Here is a 22,504-nt window from a genome sequence, read left to right as displayed (position 1 = left end):
AAGCCAATAACCCGAACAAAATAAACGCGTGTACATATACTAATGCTAATAATAAGATTCGTCAAATCGAAAAATTTATGAAATAGAGACTGTGGGACTTTTTTTAAGAAGAAGTATGTTTTCTCTTTATTGAATGTATAGTTTTATTCACCCGGAACCAAATAGGATCGCTATATTTTACAAGTTAATTAGTTTATATATATATATATACACAGGCGATGTAACTATGATTTTCTTTTTTTAGATCATATGCAAATCATAATCGTAACTATGCTCTTTATCTATGATAATTTACATTAAAAATTATTTATATACTATGTATTCGTACAGTGTGAAAGTATCGAAACGAGCGTATTTATTTACATATAACTTATGTTTTTTACAAATGATTATACGACTCACCATCGCCGTCCATTTAATAGTTTTAGCACCGTGTAAAAATGTATTTTAAGAAAATATAGGTCATCTTAATTTTTATTCTTGCTTTGTTTTTCTTTTTTTTTTTTATGCAAATAAATTATTCTCTGATATCATGAAATATTTTTATTCCTCTCTAATAGTCCTCTCTTTCTTTTTAGGTCATTAATAATTTAGTTTATAGTTTCTGGTGGAAACTTTTGAATAATTACTAATGATTATTAAGGCTTATAGAACATTTTTAAATAATTTAATCAATCTAATAATCAACGTTTACTCATTAAAAGAATAATAATATTACTCAGGCGATGAAACTTCATTATTAATTAGGTGACATGTAACATACTATTTTGATGCATTACAAGTGCATATCACAAAATACACATAGTGATTGATAGGTCATGCTATGCTCTTCTTGAACTTCAACTTTACAACAAAATTTATTTTTTTTTAATCTAATAACTTTTGTAAATAATAATAAAATACTTCATAATAATCTCATCATCATGGAAGGTCTCTTGTCGATTCAAAAAGATCGACAAATTCATCGAACCCATCGGTTTCAAAAAGTTTTAAAAAGTATAAAATTTCATGATCACAGGAAAATTACCAAGACGGAAATAAGCGCTTCTTGATACAAGAAATTATTTTGTGCTATTAAACGTAAATAACTAAAAAAACTCCTTGTACATTGTAACAATGATTTAAAAAATTTCTACTTGTTAAAATTTTATAAAAAAAATTATCAGAAGCACTGCTTGTTTTCGTTGAGCATTGATTGAATTCGAACACAAATCTATTTTTTTCAAAAATTAATAATTAATTGTAAACATGTCCTTAAATGTTGCTTGTTGAGCAGCTCAAAATCAGTCCTATTAAGATGGAAGATCAGTTGCTCCAAGTGTCAACGATGTAACATCGCGAACTATCATTTCGGCTATTTTCCACGCAGATTCTTCTTTCGTCTAGAATTAATAAATAAATGTAAATACACATTGAATAATAGAATTCAATATATTTATTATGAATCGTTAAATTAAAAAGAAAACATTATCAGTATTTACCTCGTTTTGTTCGATGTGTACCAGTCTTTTAACAGCTCGTGATAATCGTGATTCTCTATCATTTTTACGATATGGATCGGGTTCAATTTCAGTTACAAATCTTCCCATACTGTCAACGTAACCAACGCTCAGGCTAAAACGTAAAATTGAAATTTAGGGTATAAAATATGGAAATTTGCAAAGATTTTTGATTCGATGGTTACTATACCTTGATTTGTTTCTTTTCCATAAAGAGTCAGGATCGTAAAGCTGTTTAGTGTCAATATTCATTCCTCCATTGAATGAATTGTACCTTGATTGCTTTTTTTCTTCACTTTTTGTTAATATGGGGCTTGTGACATTACTAATAGAGCTCATTTCACTACTGCAATCAGACCCTTAAATAATAATGGAATTTTAACTATTTCAGTGACTTAATAGTTATGATTAAATAAAGCCTGAAAAAAGTACCTGCTCTCCGAAGTGACGGGTGATAAACGGGATAATTACTATTTTGAACAGTATTTATCAATTCTGACAAATATTTATAAAACAATTGAGATTGTAAAAATGATGGAAGGTAATGCTTATCTAGGAAATTATAGACGATATAACATGGTTGATCAAAACAATCTGGTTGAGGAGCTTTTCCATCCTCCCGACAAATATTTTGTTCAACTTGGAATCGAATTTTATCCGTAAATCCTAAAGGCATCGTCGCTTGTAAACTGAAATATCTAGAAAGAGAAAAATGTTATTATTTATACTTACAAAGAAAAGTGATATATCTGTCTCAAATACCAACTTGTCATAGATTATGAGAGCATCAGTTTGAGCATCTGTTTGATCAGCCATAGCTCCTTTTTCTAGTAAAATTTGTTTGTAATTCATCGCAGTCATCCAAAAGTCCAAAAGTTCGCGTTTATTTTCTATTTCCATAAACTAAAAAATAATTATTGAATTAATATCAGGTGATCTATAAAAGATTGGACAAATAAATTTTAATTACCTCCATAAAGTAAAAGAAGGCAGTTTCATTATATAATATATCTGCCATCTGTACATTACCACTGGTCAAAACATCAATTTGATGTTTACAGTGAAAATCACTTCTCAAAAAATCGTTGATATATCTATCAAAAAATGAATTATATCGAAATTAGTATACTTTATTATTATAATTCATATTAATCAATACCTACTCTTTTTCCAAAATATCATATACTATTTTTTGGGCTTCTGTTAGATATTTCAGTGTTATTTCGGTATCTTCAGTCATTGCAGATTTCTTTATATTTTGTTTTAATTCTTCTATAATGCGATTGGTACCAAGAGTATCTTTTGCCAAATATTTCTTATATATACGAATTGCATCTTGCTGTAATAATGATGAATCTTTGTATTCTCTGAATTTGCAATTTCTTTTGTATTCACTATTTATTATTGAGCTATTCTTTGGTGGGTTAGAATTTGATTTGTTTTTGTTGACAGTACTTAAAGATGGCTGGCGGTAAAATAACATGTTTTTATTAGGCTTCATAGTTAAAAAGGTAAAGAAAAGAATTTACTAATTTATTACTACATTTATGCTTACCAAACTGTGTACAGAACTATTTACATTACAATCTAATGACGAAGTATCAAGTTCAAGATCATTAATGCTATTGGATATTATGCTACAGGCACAATTATCAATACCTTCTGTATTGAGTTTAGAATTAATAAGCTCCCTGGAATTTTTAGAACTTTCATCCTTAATATTTAAAGCTCCTATAGTTGTATAAGCACCACAAAGACATTCCAATTCCAACCAAAACTTAATCAATGCTGTCTCTTTCCTCCACTCCATAAACTGAATAAAATATCCCAATGCACCTTTATCTGCAAGGATTTCAGGTAATGTTTTTGAGAGCTGTGAACGAAAGTTGTTAAATTGATGTTTGGCATCTTCAAGCACATCATCTTCCTCTTCCTCCTCGAAGCTGCATAATGAGCTTGGTGATGCCACATTGGAAGCAGCTGCAAATCCATCTCCAATTAGCTCTTCTCGACTTGTATGAGACTTTGTGGGGGAACTGTGTGAAGACTTGGTTTTATCCTTATGTCCTGAATAATATGACTATTTTAGCAATAATTTTATTGTAACATACAACTGTTCTTACACAAGTGAAATTAGATATCTTGAAAAATTTATGGACTTAAGTTAATAAATGAATAGTTAAAATATGAAACGAAAGCACGGAATCCACGCGATATGTCAACGAGTAGAAACCGTTCGAGCTTTACGTGAAAATTTCAATGTATATCGTTGTTTCATTGAATTCGAAAGAGATAACTTTATCTGGTGATATTTCCATAACTCTGTATCAGACAAACTTGCACATTGTTTTGATAATAAGGTTATGTTAGGCATCGCTCGTGGCAATAACAAATATAAAATTGCAAAGCTGTAATGATTCATTCAAATCTCGTACAAGAGCAAAGCAGTTTAACTATCAATCAAGCTCAAACTATTCAAATATAAACGGAATTAATAGTTAAATAAACGATGAATAACTCCTGCTCCCGACGTACTGGCTTGAAAAAGAGAGAGAGAGAGAGAGAGAAAGAGGAAGTGTCGTCAATGAAACCCGCAGAATGAACACTCGACAGGCTGAACCAATCAATTTGTGAAGCAAATTTAACTGATAGGATTATAATTACCGGCTTTCCTAAAGAACTGTAACATCGTGTGGTGGCAAACGGCGAATCATCGTAGACTCTGCGAGGCGGATGTTATTTCTATTAATGATCAGACACAACTATCTTCAGCAGCGACAAACGTAGATCTTTGTCCTAAATGACATCTTCGCCACACACAGGTGTACAACAGATAAATATATGATCTCAAAACTTAATAAAACAATGCATCAAGCATGACAATAACAACGTCAACAACGATTAATTGGAAGCCTTTTCGCTTGCGCGTCCCTGGGAGCTTTGTTCCGTAACACTCTTGTAACTGCTTACAACTTGACACCGACACACTGAGGTACGTTCCGCACAGCTGAGGATTGAGATAAATATTTGTGAGCAAGAGCGAAAGAGTGAGAATCTACGCGGTAGCCTTTCGCGATGTCAAAGTGTCATGCATTGGACGCACATTATGCTATAGTACGCGAGAAAGATAGAGGATGCGCGAGAAAGTCGTGGGTGTGTTATGAATCGCGCGTTAGTAGTAGTGGTGACTGGTACGTGGAGCGTTGATGCGAGAGAGCGCGCGATGTATGTTCGACCGAGCGCGAAACTGTTTGAATTGTTGCGCGGAAGCCTTATGCGAATTATTAGCTTTGATGAGCCTGATAGGTGCTTATATTGAGCATATCATGGAAAAATGGTGACAAATACGAATGATAGGTACAGTACATTTGGGTACTAGTGCGAAAAAACAATTTCAGCCTCGTGTGGACGTTTGCCACGTGAAGAGGCCACACGAGGCTGAAATTACTTTCTCGCGTATGTATCTAACTTTATTGTTCGATACGATGTGCGTGGGACGAGATTGTAAGCATTTTCACGATTCCTTGAGTATGCGCAAAGCCGAGTCCCTGTAGAATTTTTTTTGTAGAATTAAGAAAATAAAATTGTTAAGTAAAAATTGATAATTGGCAAGAACGAAATCGCTGTGACAGTTACATTTTAATGTGAACAAGATACATTTTTTAAGATGGAACATACAAAAAGAGTACAATTTTTTACTGTTTGAACGATTAGATTGAAACAAAGAAAATCGGCAGAAGCAGATCGAATTATTCCTACTTGATATTTACAAGAATCGTCTTTAAATACTTGTATTATTGACTATAATAAGAGGCGGATGTGATAAAACTGCAAAATAAGCTTATAATGCTTACAATTACAGTAATTTATTCGTAATTTTTGTTAAAAGCGTAAATTAGAAAAGAAAATTGTAGTATCGCGCAAACGAAAATATGAATGTTTATTATTTCTAATTTTTTAAATAATATTTAATAGCAAATATTCGAGACAGATTGTATTTTTTCCCTACAACCACTCAGTTTTATGTAAATAAATGGCAGTATGACGAAGTGTTATAATCTAATCGTTGTTGTAAAGTGTAGGTTACCGTTATACCTGCTAAGATAAGTTAGTACATGTATTTTTAATTTCAAACTAATTGTAAGATGTCAGTATAATCAGTTTCACTTGAAACGTTGTTTGAGTAATATACATAAAGCATTGCAGTGCATTCAGAGCCAGCGTATAGTGACGAAAACATGTTTAATGCTTTAGACTAGGGGTAAGTATTTTACGAATGCACATTTTTGCAACAAATGTAACGTATAAAGGATCCATGGGAGTGCGGTTGTCATTTCTTTAAAAAACATTTGGAATCGAATACGTATAAAATGAAGCTGCCGAGCAACTCTGCCTGTCTCTCTGTCTATTGGAGAATGTTTTTAGATAGCCTGCGTGTGGAATAAATGACGAATTTTTGAATTATAATATTTAGTACAAACTTGTTTATCCTATTGTACATATTTATGTACATATGTAGATGTAGATATCACACAAGTAAAACAACGTACACCGAAAGATAGTTGGGAGTTTGTTTTTGATATTTAACAATATTGTGAAAAGTGCAAAACAAAAACAACGATTAGCGATTTGTACAAAGAAGTATATAAAATATTAGCTTGTACATCTCGAACACAACTCAACAAACTAGTTTATTCGTACATGCGTACATTGTCAGTTGCTTGGCTGGTATGATATTCTACTACGCGATGTCCATGAAATGCTAGACACTTATCGTTGATCGCGGCGTGACTGTTAAGATTACCGATAATAGTACTCGTTAAAAATTCGTCGGCGCGTCGAAAGATCTACAGCGAATCCTGGAAATATGTGCCTCCGCTTGTATGAAACCGGTTTTCGTGTATCAACTCGGCGATTTCGCGCAAAAAAGCCCGTGGAAGGGTATCAAAGTTGGCGCGCGAAAGTCGCAGCCGTTGAACTCGTTTTAATCCGTTATGAAAGTTTTGCTTGTTTTTTACGCGTACCCACGGCAAATTGCGAGCTATACTCGAGGCTTGGATCAACACTGAAATCGATAGGACGCGAACAGGAGCAGCAGTCCGTTGTCCGAAACGCAACCCCAATCGCTGCGAATAACATCTCTCCGGATTCGTTTAAAACCATCGTCCTTGTCCGCAAGCTATAATCGGCGGAACGAGCCGCACGCCCGCAGAAGTGCGCTCAAGAGCTGCATCTATTATTAAGGCGAGCCTCGCGCGTAAGAAGACGAACGCGCGTACGACGATCGGGGAGGCCGCCTCGCTGTTACCGCAGGCAAGTGCCGATCAATCACGCCCTTGACCTTGCACCTCGAGAGGCCAACGTCCCTGTCTACAGCGCTCTACACGCACGCGTTTCGTACCCACCATACCGGTTCTCTTTCTCTTCTTTCTCCCGGTCTCGCTCTCTCGGCGCCTCGCGCTCCCCCGTGGCACGCTCCTCTTCTCATTTTTAGCCTGGCTCCCGTCGAATCTACAACGCGCGCTACAACCTACAATGACTCGCACTGGGTTATCAGGCCTCGCTTGGCTACTCGGCCCGATCGCTGCGCTCGTCGTCGGCCAGCCTGCCAGCTACGACCAGAGGCAGGAGGGTAAAATTAACGTGCAGGTCGACGTCAAGGACTTGCAGATCGTCGCGATCGTCGACTCGGACTTTCTCGGCGACTACGTAAGTTGGCTGCCGCGCTCTAATTCTCTTTCCTTTGCTTCGTCGGCGACCTGACCACCCACAGGCCGACGTCCCACGTCTCTTTTTTCTTCTCTCGACTTCGCTGCCCGTTACAGAGCTACGACTATCCGCTGTACGACGACGCGGACTTCACAGTGAAGCCGAGCACCAAGAGGACGACGACGACGACGACGACCCCCGAGCCCTCGAGTACGAGCGGCGAGCCCGCTCCAGGCGTTGTCGGCTCGACCGAGCGGCCCCCGATCGAGGCCGACAGCTCGGCGGAACCGACCACGACGACGGCCGCCGCCGCCGCCACCACCGCGAGCACGACCAGACGGCCGACACTAGGCACGGCGGAGTCGAGGAAGCGCTGCCCTACGGGCTTCCAAATGCGCTCGGGCAGGTGCTTCAAGCGACGGCATTCCTTCATTTCGTAGGTTGCTGCGTCGCGCCCACGTCCACTTCGACGTTGCCCGCGCGCACTTTTCAAGCCTTGCTCCTCACGTTTATCGATCGTTGCAGGCCAAGAGCAGCGCTGATGCGATTGGCGCCAGCTCTGCTGGGAAAATCGCAGCTCTTCGGCGGACGCTCGATGAACGGTGCTGACGCGTAATCTAATTGTGTCGAAAGAGAGAGAGAGAGAAAGAGAGAGAGATGAGGGCGATACTCCACATCCACGTTCCTATGTCACGCTCGTCGAGATTACTCCTCAGCCTAAGTCTTCGATTTGTCTAATTTTTTTTACATTGCTCTGCCTCGCGCCACACTTCTTTCCCCTTCTGCGTTTAGATTTAAGTTTTATATGAAATTCACGACAATAAATAATAAAATGTTGACCGAGCTTTTCTTTCATTCGCACTCGCTTGTGTATAGATTCGATGTACTTTGGGTAGAGTATGGTTTGAATCGCGAGTCCATAAATCGCGCACCTCGGAGAAGCCGTCTGTTTCGCAACATCTGACATCCTTGAAAGCTGAACTTCGTCCCCGTTAACCAAACAAAAAAAGTAGCCCTCGCTAATTAAGAAGAGCAAACTCCTCCGAACTCGTTTGGAAGGTTCGAAAACCCCTGGCACGGTACGCAAATGACGTTTCGATCTGAGACAATTGAAGCCGAAGCCAGCGTAATCATCCAGAAGCCGCACGGGGCATCGGTCTCCCTCCGCAGTGAGAGAGAGAGAGAGAGAGAGAGAGAGAGAGAGAGGCGCTTCCCCTGCCCGTCGCTCGTCGCGAGAGCGTACGCTATTACCGCATCGAGGTGTGCAGTCGCGGCAGAGCCAGCGCGCCCGACGCATCGTCAACGCCCGCCAACTCGCCATGAAGCTCCTGCTGGTGGGCTTGCTGTCGCTGCTGGGCTCGAGCTCGGCGGCACCGCCGCTCGCGAGCTACGATCAACGTCAGGAAGGCGATCTCAACGTGAAGGTCGACCTCGACAACTTCGTGATCGTGCTCGCAAGGCCGTCGTCGTCGTCGTCGGGCTTCGACCTTCTCGGCTCGGTGGCCTCGTTGCTCGCCGACACCAAGAGCAACCGAGTGCCCGTGCACGCGGAGGCCGACTCGGAGGCGAACGCCGCGGCCGACGCTAATGGCAGCAAGGGCCTGGACGACGTTTCCCTCGGCGAGCGACCCGCGAAGAGCGCCGGCGACGAGGCCGTGGTCGTGCTGATCCAGAGCCACGCGGACGGCGAGAGCAAGAGCGACGAGGCGACGAGGGACGTCGGCCAAGTCGCCAGGACACTGAGGAATCTCAGGCCCAGGGAAGCCGCCTCGCACGCTGCCGAGAAGAGCAAGTCTTTCCTGTCGAGCAAGTACAAGTTCGTTGACTCGGTTCACGACCCGCAAAGCCTCAAGCTCATCGGGGATGCGATTGAGGCTTGTGGGCCTGGCCGAAGCCGCGATCGGTTCGGCGTCTGCAAGCAGGATTAAGGCCATTCTTTAGTTGTAAGTCACAACCATGCACGCACTTTTGTTCGCTCTTTCACACTTGCATTTTTATATTTAGCTGCTACTCGTTTCGTTCGCAAGAGAACGAAAAATCGGTTACCCGCTGATGAGATTACGTCGTCAAAATTGTCAACGTGCATTATAGCATTACTTCTTTTTATTCATTACGTCACGTATAATTATTAAAGAAATAAGTGATACTACTGTACAACATACTGCATGTATTATCAAATGTAATAATATACACATGAGAAGCTCGCAAAAAGCATAGATAAATATTTTGATATGAATAGTGTAACGTATATTGCAGATATTATCGAAATACAGTGAGTGAATAGAACCTCGAGGCAAAGAAAGCCATGAGATGGGTCGGGTAAAATGTGGAATATATTAGACGCAAAGCAGATATCGTTGTAGTCCGAAAAGGTGAATCAATCCACTGACGTCGCGACATTACTGTACGCGCTCTCGCGTCAAAATTGCACGTCTGTCTGCAAAAATTTAAATCAGCCGGGAACAAGAAAGAGAGCGAATTGCACAACTTGTCGACGGCGACACGTGAGTAGTCTCATAAGTTTATATACGTATCCGATTCGCATTAGCGCGACGTCTCCGCTTCCTCCTTCATACGAATGGCGTGCTGATGCGAACAGCAGATATCTCTTCTCTTATACTTATGCAGATACCACCAAATGAATTTTTCGTTCGTAAGGTGTACTCCACGACTACGTTTGTATGCGCATATGTAATTTGTTTGAGTAATAAATGGATTTTCCAAACACACGATCCGTCCTTGCTCATTACCGTTGTTCCCGATGAATCGAATGTTCGTTGCCGACTGCACGGCCGTCTAAAGTTTGATTGTAGCCGAGCCGGGGCCGAGCGCGGATGAATGGTACGAGAGCCGTAATGGCGTCGCACGCGCCGAGAGGACGAACAGCGCCAAAATTCCCCCGTAAAGCTCGGCATCGCGGAAGAACTTTCGGAGGAGAAGCGCGACGGGAGCAAAAAGTGGCGGCCTACGAGCGCGCGGGGGGAAAGGGGGATCGCGCGCGGACGAGGCCAACGTCCGACGTTGGCCCCTTGGCTTTCGCCTGCCCGTGGACGATAGCTACGTTGCGCATACGTGCTCGCCGAGAGAATCGCTCGTCCTTTACCGTCCTAAAAGCGGCCTGGCGCTCATTCCGAGAATTCGATTGGTCCGCGCCAATTTCTCGTGGGTATTGCCAATCAACGTTCGTTCGTCACTTCGTTTTATCCACGCCGATCTGTAGGACAGCCATTGGGATCGCCAATTAAAAGCTTGGCTCGATACTTGCGTTTATGAAAAGAGCCGACGTTGTCAGGATAATTAATTGCAGATTACGTCGCTCATCGATAAAATTGTTGTCCAGAAAACGATCGTCGTTGGTTCACGTCATGAGCGTTTCAGCTTGAAGATCCTACACGACCAGCACGTATAACGGGGTTCCAGTGATCCGCACTCACACGAGACCTCTGCTCCGCTCGATCGATCGTCGTACTTTGGATATCCCAACCATTTCCAACTATCAGAGCGCTGCAGAAGACCAAGATTATTGAGGTCCTTGAACTTGACCAAGCAGTGAGAACAAGATTTTACTCCTGGATATAACGCTCACACAGAAATACGCGCACACATGTGCAGGGGTTCACATAGTGGGGAGGTAGACGCAGCGTTCCGCTACGAGCTCGAGCGCAAAGCGCCAAAGGGAATCAAGCTGCCAACATCATCCTTACCAGGATTTATATTTTGAAGGCATCTCAGGTATTTTGAAAACTTCATCTAGTTGCATTTAGTCTCTGCTTTTGCTTTAAAATTATGCAAAATTCTTCACACTTACTTTTGGAAACGTCGCCGTTTATAAGTAGAAACTGCAGTATCGGTCAATTTACACAACGAACATTCTAACGAAACACTAAAAAAATATTACTACGTAAAATTGTATTATCAGCCGATAGATCTCATAAATTTCGAAAGAAAAGATACTTCAAAATATCTCGCGTACCTGTATAATTATATTCGGCATTCTCTCACGCATCGTCTTACGGCTCTTGGAAAATAAACTGCTGCACAACTCAACGGATCTCAAAAGCCACATAACTGCTTCAGTAGATGTTCTCTCAGATTAGAGTTTCACGCTCAGTCTTACTATAGTAAACTAGCTCGACCGAAAACAAGAATTCATCGTTATTTGTCTCCATTCACCATAATGTACATTTAGACGTAGTCATTTCTCTATCAGATAAATTAAAAAGCAGACGGTTGCCATGAAAGCTATCCTACTCGCGTTTGCCTTATTGGTCATCGGCGCAGAGACGAATCCTTTGCTGGTTCATATGCGCGATTCCAAGCCTGAGCTCAACGACCTGCAATCAGCTAACGAACCTAAAGACAAACCGGTGTTCACCACTCATTACGACCAACGACAGAATGGCACCGAGAACTTCAGACTTAAAGGTCATTTGTTCCAAATGTTATTCTTTTATGATTGGAGTTGCAGTAAATAATTACGCGAACATTTCTTTTTAATATTGGTTGACCATTTTAACGAAAAATTGTTTCAATTAACTTTTCAGTCGACGGTCTAGTGTTTATTATGGCACCCGCGGAGACACTTCTATTGGCCGGCGCCGCACTTGAACCAAATTTAACGACATTTTTCGCCGACAGCCACAAGCCCATGCCGAAGCCAGACAAAGATGAGGACAAGCCAAAAGCGGACGCCGAAAAGATATTTTCATTTAAAAGTAATCAGGATGTTGCACATGAAACCCATAAGTAAGTGGAACATCGACTATTAAAAGTTGTTTATACGTATTTTCCGGTTAACAGAAGAACGGTTTCAATTTCAGACCTGGTCTCCGTATTTCACACTTGTTGGCACCCTTCCTGAAGAGATTCCGTCACGCGCAGCAGCATGTCGCACATCAACAGCAAAAATAGTTTCGTAAAACAATACACTTTTATCCTTTTAATCATCCATCATAGACTCCAACAAGCGCCTTATTCAATGTACTAGAATTTCATTTAAACGTGATAAAATAGTTTAAGAATTTGTTTAAGTGATACTAGATATACATATCTAAAGCGTCAATAACAAAAGAATAATAATAAAGTAGGCTTTTTATATGGAAAAAAAATGTATTTCTTTTTTAAAAATTAATAGTTACATATCAATCGATCACCAGCCGACTTTGTCGATTTGGTACAACCTTATTTATTTCTTTTGTTTTTTTCTTTTTAGTACGCTGACATGGTATATGCAACTTGTATAAAAATGATATAATATATTCTATAATGATATAATTCAGCTGTACAACAATGAAAGCTCGTCGGACGCTACATAAAGTGACTTTTAGCCTGTGCGAACAGGTGTGTCGTCATAACGCTGCTATAAATGAAACATTCAGTTCTCTGTACAGCTAAAGCGTACGAAACAAGCGAAAAACGTCCAAAGTTAGTTCGATAAAAACGTTTGCTACATATATTAGATGAAGCGATACTAGCAAAGTTTCACAGAAGAATCAGCAGGGAAGCTCGTTTTACTTTTTTTAATTTTCATCAATAAATGAATGAAGAAATTGCTTTTTTAATAACATTTTTTCGTAAGCCATCATAAATAACATCATCTTGCTTCAACGTCTCTCTAAACTTTTTTAGTCAGCTTACATAGTAAAATCCCTAACATTTCGTTATATACAACTACCCATTTGATCACTGGCATTTTGTTTATACTTAGCGGAAACAATCACATTGCAATCTTTCTTCTTAAGTTCATTAATATGTCGCTTTTGTACTCCTATAATTTCACAGAAATTGTTGAAAAAAATTAATAGAATGAATATAATTTTTGTTATATACTATTTTACAATCAATTAAATATATTATTATACTTTCGATACTTTTTCTGTTAGGTTTTTCTTTTACTGGTAATAATAGACTATTTAATTGCAGAGTATATTTGATAAATTATTGATCAGAAGAAGGAAATTGACTCATCAATGGATAAAAATAGAGTTTTCTTAAATTTCTATAGTTTAAGAGCACGCACTTGATGAAAGAAGAATTGTCGGATTTGCATTTTGACTTTCATTTCTCGACTCTTCTGAAATATACATACTTTTTTCCATTTGGCCGTCGTCAATCAATTCCTTTGTGTTAGTTAGCTAAAAAAATCATCTCATCAACTTATAAAAATTATTCTTACTACTCGTTAAAATTATCTCAAAAATTTACCTCGCTTATCACATGTTTACAGTTCTCGATTACAACTGTTTGATCATTAATGCCATAACTCATATTCTCCTTATCGTAATCTTGTCCACTTTCTACAGCCTTTCTCTCAGCCAGATAAATTTCTAGTCTCATTTCTAACTCAGCTCTGCGAATGAAAGCAATAGATTTAATACATTGCCAAATTTTTGTATCAATATTTGAACGAGAAAAACAAGTGATTCTTACTTTTCATCTTTCAATTCTTGAATACACGTGTCATTGTCAAGCTGTATAATACGTAAAACTTTCAAAAGCTTCGTTACGAGATTGTCAACGTCGATAACTTGATCAACTAGACTAGTGGTTGGACAGTAATCAGTCAGTGGTAGTGGACATTCGGACGGTCCGATTTCTGATTCACTCACTGACTCGCAAATATCTTCCTCTTCGTCTTCAACCTAAAACAGTTATTCGAGTATTATTAATATTAAAAAACATCCATCTTTTTCCGACGTACCTTGCGTCGATTAAGTATAGCTTGTGATAAATTAGTTAAGCTACTAGATTCACCGTGCATTTTAGTCTTTCTAAGATTACTCTCATCTACAGCCTCAGGAACACTTATTACTCGTCTAAGTGAATCACAACTAGATACCATATTATGCGAATAAGTGTCTGGTAAAGGAACATCTTCTAAAACGCTTTCCATCATGAGACAAGGCTCTGTCTCAAAGTCTAATATGTCGGACGAAGATTCTAAACTCAAGTCTAAAACAGACAATCCATTCTGTGTTAACTATGATTATCATTTTTCCATTAATATATAGTTTGAATGGAAACAAACCTTTTTGTATTGCTTTGGAAGAATCCGCAGATTTCTTATCGTTAGTTTGTTTTGTCGCAAACGGATGCGTGGCTGCATTTTTTATTGCGCCTATAACGGCAGAAACGAAAGAATTTCTTTTTGGGCTCGGTGTACAGTCTTTTAAGCTATGTTTGGAACTAACGGGGCTCGACTCAACACTGCTGTTGCTTCGACTAAATGCTTCGTTATGGAAAATAACATCCTGTCGAGCACAATAAAATATTAATCATTAAAATGTTCTTCAATAATTCATTTTTAAAGATAACATTGTTTCTATTTTGCGAATAAGCTGGAAAGATAATGATAGATTGGAAAGTGAAGTTATCACATAACGCAACCACTAACCCTAATTAATACTAATTAAGTGTTAAAATAGAGTAATTGAATTAATTACTTCAAGATCCTTTTGAGAAATATTGTAGGACATAATAAGCTGATCGACGAGAGCCTCTAATCGGCTACCCAAGCCAGAAAGAGCCACTGAAGCGCCGGAAGCAGCCGCTCCCTGAGCGAGTAGGAGTTCTTTGCTTCGTCTTTCAACGGCACTTAATTTCATACTGAGTGACAGATTTTCTTGTCTTCTTTGCTCGCTGATCCTCACAAGATGCTTACACTCCTCCGTTTGTTGCTCGAGCTCCGATGTCAGTTGCTTGACTTTCTCGTCTTTCTTTTTCGATTCTATTTCAGCCTCCTTCAGTGCTGTCTCCAGTGTTGCTTTTTCCTCTTGCAAAAAGTCTTGCATCTCGATTGACTCAGCCTCAAGTTCTTGCTGTTGCTGGAGTAATGCTTTTTGCGCCGCCAAACTTTTCTCTAAATCCTGAAAGTTAACGATCAAAGTTTTATTAATCATATACCGAATCATGTGAAAAGTACAAACATAATGTTAAACAACTTACTCTGCTTAGCATTCTACAAAGCGATTGCAGATCAGCTATTTCAACTTGCTGACTAGCGACGACTTGACCCGACGATTGTATATGAGATTCTAGCTCTAAGAAGCTATCACTTCCACCAGTGTGTTCCGATTGCGGTGTTCCCAACATAGCAAGCACTCGTTGCGCATTTTTGTCGAGCTCCTGTCTGGCGAATGCATGATCGGCCTTCTCTTCTACCAATTTTTTTCGTAAGTCCTCCAATTCGGCTTTCATTTTTTCGTTCTCCAAATTCATCGTATTTTTTTCCTCGGTCGTCGTTTTGAGTTCCTCTTTGAGTCGTTTTATGTCCTCCCAACTACCTTCAGTCTGGCTTTCTCCCTCCAAAGTGTCGACACTCTCGGGATTTGGAATAATCGTCACCACACCAGCCAAACAATTATCAATATCCTTACCCGTCAGTCCAGTTTGGGAGCATGTTTCGTGATAAATTTTCGTTTTTTCAGCTAACTTAGGATAAGGCGGTAATCCTTTTTCCTTCGAGTTGTTCACAGCTTTTCGGCCAAGAAGCCTGTTGAGACTGGCGTCACGGCTACCCGATCGACTGCGACTGCTTACCGGTGGCTTATCACTGGTTTTCGGGATTGAAAATTTACCCTGCCTGGCTGATCGTGGCAATGTACCATACGTATCAAGAGCTTTGACACCATCCACACTCGATGTCATTTTGTCAAATATTCGAGCTGATTTCAAATCCAATCGGCCAGCATATAAACTCGTGCTACGATGGGCCGACGACAAAGACTTGCGACCATCTTCCGAAGGTGTGGAGCTTGGAGTTCGTGTACTCATTGTGCTCGTTCGTGTCGTTGATCCTCCTCTAGGCCGCGTCGCTGCTGATGGCACATAAAACAAATCGTTATTTGAATGTCGATACAAGTCGCAAGTAAGAAAAACAGTAAGAAAATAAAAACGATACTTACCAACTCCTCGTCCACGTTGGGCAAGATCTTTATTGATCTCGGTCATGAGTGCCGACGGTAATGAGTCCGGTCTAGCTCTGGATCTCGAAGCCGCGGTGCTAGCCATACACGAGTTGGCACTTCTCGTCACCGATGATCCTCGTACACCAGACAACGAGCTGTCCCTCGTTTTACATTCTATTATTTCTTTGCTCGGCGTAATGACGGATTTCTCACGCGAACGTCCTCGATCTTTGCTGCTGAGACTCTGTGATTTGCCGAGGGTATTTCGTTGCGTGGTTGTCTTTGGCTTGGCACGAGCTCCCGTTGCCGTTGTCCCGTTAACAATGCTACTCATCGATGGTCTACTCGGTCGTTGGCTCTTTTGCGAATCAAACGAGCCACTAAAAATAAAAATGTCATTGTTATTTTACTTATTAGCGTCGAAATAAGGTCTTATGTTGAACCCATGCATCATCCGAGAAGACATAAATGAGCGTTCATTGAACAGCCTCCTGGCATTTAATTACTAATCTAGACTAAAAAAATCCATTCTTGCGATCGCAACTAAAGATCGCAAAAAAGAAATCTCGTCTTAATGACTGAGAATGCGCAGTCATTTTGCAAAAAGAAAAACATAAGTTAGAGTCCAGCGCAAACAACAAGAGGAAATATACATACTGCGTGGTAATCCTCTTCTTTATAGGTCCCCCGTTGGCATTATCTCGCCTGGTCTGCACCCGGGCGGAAATGCTGCCGGCGAGAGATGAGCTCTCGCTACCGGCTTCACTGGTCCCCTCGCCGCCGCCGCCGCTGCCGCCACCGCCGCCTCCGCCACTTCCATTAGCAACGGGGGCAACGACGACCACGTAACTGTCGTTCGCAGGCTCGATGTTCAAGCGGATGTCGTCGGGTAGCGTGGCACAAGGGTCCTCGTACACCGAGCAGCAGCTCGCCAGGCTCGAGTCGCACGATGCCTCGCCGTTACAGCTGCTCTCGTAATCCGCGCTGTTTCGTCTCTGCTCCTGTTGACGAGGACAAACGCGGTCACGAAAGGTTTGCTCGCTCATCGCGACTCTGGACCTGCAAGAGCAACGTACCCTCGGGATTTCCACCGCGCAACCTTCGACACCGCTATCGCTGCCATCCTTGCTGTCCTTGCCCTCGTCCTTCTTGTCGTTCTCGGCCACGGGTGTTCCCTCGTCCCCGTTCCCCGTGATCAGCACCGACTTGTCGATCGATTTGTCGTTTGCCGGTGGCACGTGAATGACCGTGATGTTGCACTCGCTGTCGAGAGTTGTGTTGGAGTCGTTGATAGTGCTGCTCACGGATTCGCTAATGTTCAGCGTTACGTTAGCGCTCTCAGCGAGACAATCGATGGGCGAGCACAGCTCCTCGTCACCTGGCATTCCTGAGTCTTGACGCGACACGCTGTTCTGCATCGCTGCCTGCAATGGATTTTCAGTTTTCTCTTTTTACGACTTTGCGAGGGCAACGCAACACAGATTCGAAACAAAACATTCTCGATCCTTACGACTTCGCCAGGATTGTTATTGCCTTGTTTATTTACTTTAAAACACGGTCTGCTAGTCCTTTACATCAGAGAACAAAAGAGTGAAACAAATAGCGTAGAGGTGTATTATACGTTATAAACAGTCGGACAAAGTTCGCGTTCAAATCTTTCACTGCAAAGGCTTTATTAACTGTTAGATAAGATAGTTGAAAATGCAGGGACTTTTAGTGAATTATACGTTAATACATTTTTCTGTGCTGAGGATCAGCGAATTATCTTTCATTCAAAAATTATTGTTACCTGGCGGGCTCACTTCGAGTGATTAAATAATTAAATAATTGTTAATTGAGCGATTGGGCGAAGACTGCAGTCATCATTGCTAATATTTGTTCTAGCGATTCCCCAACTACATGTCACACACCCAATAGACAGTAATTATCATGAACTACAAATAGCTTTTCGTTAAAAAATTATATCAAAATGAATTAACTCAAGCTAGTAGATGAAAATGTAGCGACATAAAACGAAAATTCGAAACGTAACGAAGCGTACGGAACACGGTAATTAGAGGAATAGAAGTTCTGTTTCGTAATCGAAATGAAGAAAACGATTATTGCCATTAAAAAAAAGAAGAAGGTGATTACCTTTTCATTGTGTTCTTTGGCCAACAACTCCATGGCCGACATGGTGCTGGTCATGTTATATCCCCGATCTTAATCTCGACAATGACAATGTCTTTGATAGCTTGTGGTTGCTGTAGGCATTCTGCCGTTAAAAGCGGCGCTCACTCTCGTTTTCGTTCTGCAAGTCAACCAAAACAGATTAATTTAGATTGTTTTTCATCATCGAAGAAAGATAAAATCACCGTTAGAAATACCCGAAAATAGTTTTCTTTTGAAATACGGAAAAATCAGGGAACCATTTTGTAGTGTACGGTTTATTTCAATAAGTTTAGAGAAAGTTTCACAGATGCAATTTTCTCGTTGCAGTCATCGGATGCGGTGTATTGTTGGCGATGGCAATCCAGCAAAAATTTTACTTCGCACGAGTCGAGCGTAACAAATTTGACGCTTATAAGAAAAACGTTCTTAGCTACAACTTAAACGAGAAAAAAGTAACTCACAAACATCGATATCTGGCGTTCAAGCAGCAACCATTCGAAGGGTTAAAAATTCTTTTGCTCGGGACCCCAATGCAAGCAGCAAATTTCAGTGAATTTCGGGAAAACATCGCGTTGCGGAGATTTTACGTTAATTGCAATCATCAATACTTTCCCGAACATGTGCACAAAGCAAACAAGTAATTTCACCCGGAAATCTTTAAAATCCACAGCTAAGGCTACATAAATCTGTGGATACCGATGATGCGAGTAAGATTTATGCATCATTCGTGAATCGTGTATCGTGCGTTATCCCTTGAACGAATTTTCGCCCCGAACAACCTCTAATTCGATTGAAAAAAGGACAACTTGAGTTATCTCTCGAGCGTGCGATTATAGTAATGAAAAAAAATCCCCCAAGTGCACGTGAACACCTCGTTGGCAGATAAAAATAAACGTGTAACTGTAAATCGTTATCGTGCCGCCAAACGAACTTACAATTGCTATGGTTATGTCATAATCGATATGCGAGTCTGATTGCCGTTGTCGCGATAGGCAACGACGAATCATCGAATACTTAATATAGAGAGATTAACAGTGAGTCTGCGAACCGACAGCTGTTATTTCCGCTAGTAGAAAATGCAAAATAGTTAAGAGCTCGCATAGATTATTATTCGACGAGTATCAATACATCGGTTCGAGATCGATACTCGAGCGAGCTTATCTAAACCAACTTAATCGTCGCCAGATAAGATCAACGGATGAAAATTTCGCGTGCAACGTCATTAGCATGACACCGGTAATGAAAAGTGGGAGCTCGCGAGAGAGACGATTTCTTAATCTCTCGCGGGAACTTTCCGCTTTCAAACTAATTTTCAACCTCGCCGCTTTTCGCTTGTACTGGGCCAACTCGTGCAGATTTCCAATCGAAAGCCTACGTCTCGCGACGTCCGTTTGGCACAACAGGAAAAAAAGAAGTTTTCCTATCTGCAGCCATTGAATGTTTACCTAGGCAGGTGACTCGTTCGCCCGAGTTTTGCTATCTGTACTCGATGAGCGCAATAACAAACCGAAAATTAACCTTTGTCGGAGGCCTTCCCTTCTTCTCCTCCATTCTCTGAGACGATGTACAAGCAGGAGTGACGCGGTCGATAGTAACGCGTCGGAATCGACGAATCGCCAAACGAGCGTTGCCTGCCGTAACCGTAATCTCACGAATCCCCGCTTTGGTCGCGAAAGAAACGTCACTCGGAAAATTACTGTTGCCAATGCCTCTAGTCCGAGAAAAAAGGAAAAAGGAAAAAAAAAGAGACAAGAGCAGGCGAGCAGAGCGCCGACAAGAGCGACGAGTTCGCAAGGGGAAGCACCGCGAGCAGCCTCGTCGTCGATTGGCGGGCCGCGATAGCTCGCTCTGGCTGGCTTTAAACTCACGCCACTTGACGCAGGCTCGACTTTGTGCGTCGCCGTTCGGCAAACCAGCGGCACGTCGCGCGTTCCGCCTCGCCAGTACGGAGCGAAGTCGAGCTTTCGCCGGGCCGAGTGACGCGATCCACGGCGAAAAGGAGGGAAGCCAGAGGTGTGTGCGCGTGGTCGGCGCTCGATCCTCGGCCGGCTCGCTTCGCGCGGGGCCACTTTGGTGGCCACTAACGGTCGGCCGCGCGCTACGGACCACCACTGCGACCTCCCGCTGCCTCTCGCTTTCGGAGCGCAAGGATGATCGGACCGACGAGAGCACCGAGACTGTCGGAACGTGCCACGGGTAAGGCGCCGGACGAGTTCGACCGGCTGACCGGCGACGGCTTGAGGCTGAAGAAGAGCCTCAACAAGGACAGCCTGTGGATCAAGGGCGACGGCTGTCGCATAACCTTGGCGACCAACAGCGGCAGACTGCGCGTCAGCGGCGACGGCTGCCGCGTGTACATCGGCTGCAACCTCGGCAGCGTGGAGTACAACGGCGACGGCGGCCACATCATACTCGGGCCCGAGTCGACGCAGGACTGCAGCGATCGAGTGGTTTACAAAGGCGACGGCGGCCTGATCGACTTCGCCGGCAAGAGGAAGCGCGTGGCCAAGAGCAGCCAAGCCAAGGAGACGGCGGCCGCGGCCCACGCGAGCAGCCGAGGCGACATGCGCACCAAGATCGTCGGATCGAGCAACGTGCATATCCACTTGGACCTGTGCGTGCGCGACAAGTAGCGCGCCCGATGGACGTATAGCCAAACGAACGAACAGAGGCAAAAAGTGAGAACAACGCCGTGCGCCGTGCGCCGTGCGCCGTTGGCTGTTCGACGCAGCGAACTCGGAAAAGCGCGTTGCCGGACATTGGTACTCGACGAGGCTGTGAATTGTCGATCGAACTGGATCGTCAGAACGTGCGAGCAGCAGTGACGATCACCTGGAAGGCATTGGCGCGAAGCGCCCAATCGCATTCGCTCTACAATTGTAAAACCATGTTAAAGCGTGCATGAATCTAGTCAAAAGGAGCATTTAAATAAACGAGACTGACAAGACATACACCCGAGTTTTAGTCTTATTACTCTCTCGCACGACCGTTTTCAGTCGCGCCCGACGCCAATGAAACCTCGAGCTCGCAGCCCTCGTTTCCGACGAGGTTCTGCGTGCACGCGCCACTCCGGCGACCTACTTCGGCGCGAGGCAGCGATGCAGCCGCGAGCGCTTTCATCCGGGGGATCTCTTTCGCGGATGCTGCGTCAATATCAAGCCATCCAGACGTATACGCGCTCCTCGTTACCTCGGCCGACCGCGAGCGTTCCGCGCGAACGCCCACCGCAAGTCGAGCCGCGTTTGCGATCTAGCTGATGCCCGAGGCTTTCTCTCGTTACGATCCGCGAAGACAGCCGCTTAATTGAGCATCGAAAGTCTGGCGCGCGCGATACATACTGTTTTTTCATAATCGGAACGAGCCTGGTGCACGCGACTCGAGGGCCGACTTCCCGCGGGAACTCGCGCGAATCGACCGACTCGATTGCACGCCAGGTCGCCGCCAGCTACTCTCTCCCGTTCGCAGGAAGGATGCGCCGCGAAGCAGGCAACCGCTCCGCTTGGAGCATCGGGGATTCACTGCTCGATTGCCGATCGATGCGTCATTTTCTTCGTTGGCCACAGCCGTGTAAACATCGCGAGATCGCGGCTGCTGCGCTTGCTTGCGGATCGCATTACGATCGGGCTATTGATTGATAACGATGATGAGAGCAGAAGTGAGCATTTGAGGAAAATCGTATTCGCCAGTGGCTTTCCACCGACCAACTTGGAGAAATGTGAGCAAAGAACAAAAAGAAAAACAAGCATCGACGTCGCTGCAGGTCTCGGCCTGGATTTCAGTTCGACTAGCTTTTGTAGGTTCGCCTCGCTTTCGTTTGCTCTAAAATGCACGACGCGTGCATGGGTGTCGAGCTGCTTGTCTGTCTCGGCTGATTGACAATTTTTGACAAGAGCAAACGCGAAACGTCGCTGAGAAAAACAAAATAAAGAATCTATACGCGTGCAACTGGGAGCGCGACGAATGTCGTTACGTAAATGTTACGTGCCGGACAGTATCCAATTGAATACGTTACCCTTCGAATGTCACCACGTTTGCGTTCGACGACGTTCGACGAGTCGTCGTGAATAATTTTCATAGATGCTAGCGCGAAATGAGACGTTTCGCTCAGGTGCCAGTTGATAAGTGACGTGCGCGTGGAACGATAAAATTTCAGTCAAACGAGGCTAACGTAATGCGATTGATAGACACACGAGCGAACGTTCATAGTAGGTCAAGGTCGCGCACGTATTTCGCGTCCGG

At 42.7% G+C, this 22,504-nt stretch overlaps 5 protein-coding genes across 9 annotated transcripts in view; 3 read left to right on the top strand and 2 right to left on the bottom strand.

Moving 5' to 3' along the window:
- Position 1: 1 nt before the first annotated feature.
- LOC131664484 (A-kinase anchor protein 10, mitochondrial) lies at positions 2-4,602 on the bottom strand. Its single transcript, XM_058935620.1, has 9 exons — positions 4,164-4,602; positions 3,055-3,566; positions 2,663-2,964; positions 2,470-2,593; positions 2,266-2,402; positions 1,932-2,197; positions 1,690-1,858; positions 1,482-1,614; positions 2-1,382 (listed from the first exon to the last, which is right to left on the bottom strand). Exons 1-9 carry the CDS (start codon positions 4,186-4,188, stop codon positions 1,293-1,295), a joined length of 1,758 nt encoding a protein of 585 aa, XP_058791603.1. The 5' UTR covers positions 4,189-4,602; the 3' UTR covers positions 2-1,292.
- Positions 4,603-7,034: 2,432 nt separating this feature from the next.
- On the top strand, positions 7,035-7,824 carry LOC131664695 (uncharacterized). Its single transcript, XM_058935991.1, has 3 exons — positions 7,035-7,208; positions 7,325-7,644; positions 7,734-7,824. Exons 1-3 carry the CDS (start codon positions 7,035-7,037, stop codon positions 7,822-7,824), a joined length of 585 nt encoding a protein of 194 aa, XP_058791974.1.
- Positions 7,825-8,468: 644 nt separating this feature from the next.
- Positions 8,469-9,924, top strand: LOC131664486 (uncharacterized). The gene is made up of 2 exons (XM_058935622.1): positions 8,469-9,151; positions 9,465-9,924. Exon 1 carries the CDS (start codon positions 8,528-8,530, stop codon positions 9,134-9,136), a length of 609 nt encoding a protein of 202 aa, XP_058791605.1. The 5' UTR covers positions 8,469-8,527; the 3' UTR covers positions 9,137-9,151; positions 9,465-9,924.
- A 2,385-nt stretch (positions 9,925-12,309) lies between these two features.
- LOC131664497 (uncharacterized) overlaps positions 12,310-22,504 on the bottom strand; it is a 22,696-nt gene continuing 12,501 nt past the window's right edge. Inside the window, exons 2-13 of one of the 5 annotated variants that reach the window (XM_058935644.1) lie at positions 18,248-18,404; positions 17,191-17,538; positions 16,772-17,115; positions 16,112-16,494; positions 15,153-16,024; positions 14,651-15,073; positions 14,236-14,458; positions 13,909-14,159; positions 13,638-13,849; positions 13,413-13,557; positions 13,228-13,342; positions 12,310-12,975 (exon numbers count right to left, since the gene is read on the bottom strand). In XM_058935644.1, the coding sequence (XP_058791627.1) occupies positions 12,869-12,975; positions 13,228-13,342; positions 13,413-13,557; positions 13,638-13,849; positions 13,909-14,159; positions 14,236-14,458; positions 14,651-15,073; positions 15,153-16,024; positions 16,112-16,494; positions 16,772-17,115; positions 17,191-17,538; positions 18,248-18,301 (3,477 nt within the window). In that variant the 5' untranslated portion in view covers positions 18,302-18,404 and the 3' untranslated portion in view covers positions 12,310-12,868. Of the gene's footprint in view, positions 13,343-13,412; positions 13,558-13,637; positions 13,850-13,908; positions 14,160-14,235; positions 14,459-14,650; positions 15,074-15,152; positions 16,025-16,111; positions 16,495-16,771; positions 17,116-17,190; positions 17,539-18,247; positions 18,405-22,504 lie in introns of all 5 variants that reach the window. The other 4 variants (XM_058935646.1, XM_058935645.1, XR_009301939.1 and 1 more) reach the window with 4 other exon arrangements.
- On the top strand, positions 20,211-21,100 carry LOC131664501 (uncharacterized). The gene has a single exon (XM_058935652.1). The coding sequence runs from the start codon at positions 20,416-20,418 to the stop codon at positions 20,896-20,898; it is 483 nt and encodes a 160-aa protein (XP_058791635.1). The 5' UTR covers positions 20,211-20,415; the 3' UTR covers positions 20,899-21,100.

The sequence above is a fragment of the Phymastichus coffea genome, unplaced genomic scaffold (assembly GCF_024137745.1).
Source record: "Phymastichus coffea isolate CEN01 unplaced genomic scaffold, Cenicafe_Pcof_1.1 PCOF00044, whole genome shotgun sequence".
Classification (NCBI taxonomy): domain Eukaryota; kingdom Metazoa; phylum Arthropoda; class Insecta; order Hymenoptera; family Eulophidae; genus Phymastichus; species Phymastichus coffea.
Note: the sequence above shows the minus strand (reverse complement) of the source record. Positions and strands in the feature narration are given on the sequence as shown.

What these genes read in the sequence shown, in the direction of transcription:
- LOC131664484 (XM_058935620.1), bottom strand. Translation starts at nt 4,188, where the DNA reads ATGTTACAGTTCTTTAGGAAAGCCG. An exon ending in ACAGTTCTTTAGGAAAGCCG is followed by an intron (nt 3,567 to 4,163) that starts GTAATTATAATC and finishes CATATTATTCAG; the next exon opens with GACATAAGGATAAAACCAAG. An exon ending in CCCGTCACTTCGGAGAGCAG is followed by an intron (nt 1,859 to 1,931) that starts GTACTTTTTTCA and finishes TTATTATTTAAG; the next exon opens with GGTCTGATTGCAGTAGTGAA.
- LOC131664695 (XM_058935991.1), top strand. Translation starts at nt 7,035, where the DNA reads ATGACTCGCACTGGGTTATCAGGCCTCGCTTGGCTACTCGGCCCGATC. An exon ending in CGGACTTTCTCGGCGACTAC is followed by an intron (nt 7,209 to 7,324) that starts GTAAGTTGGCTG and finishes TGCCCGTTACAG; the next exon opens with AGCTACGACTATCCGCTGTA. An exon ending in CGACGGCATTCCTTCATTTC is followed by an intron (nt 7,645 to 7,733) that starts GTAGGTTGCTGC and finishes CGATCGTTGCAG; the next exon opens with GCCAAGAGCAGCGCTGATGC.
- LOC131664486 (XM_058935622.1), top strand. Translation starts at nt 8,528, where the DNA reads ATGAAGCTCCTGCTGGTGGGCTTGCTGTCGCTGCTGGGCTCGAGCTCG.
- LOC131664501 (XM_058935652.1), top strand. Translation starts at nt 20,416, where the DNA reads ATGATCGGACCGACGAGAGCACCGAGACTGTCGGAACGTGCCACGGGT.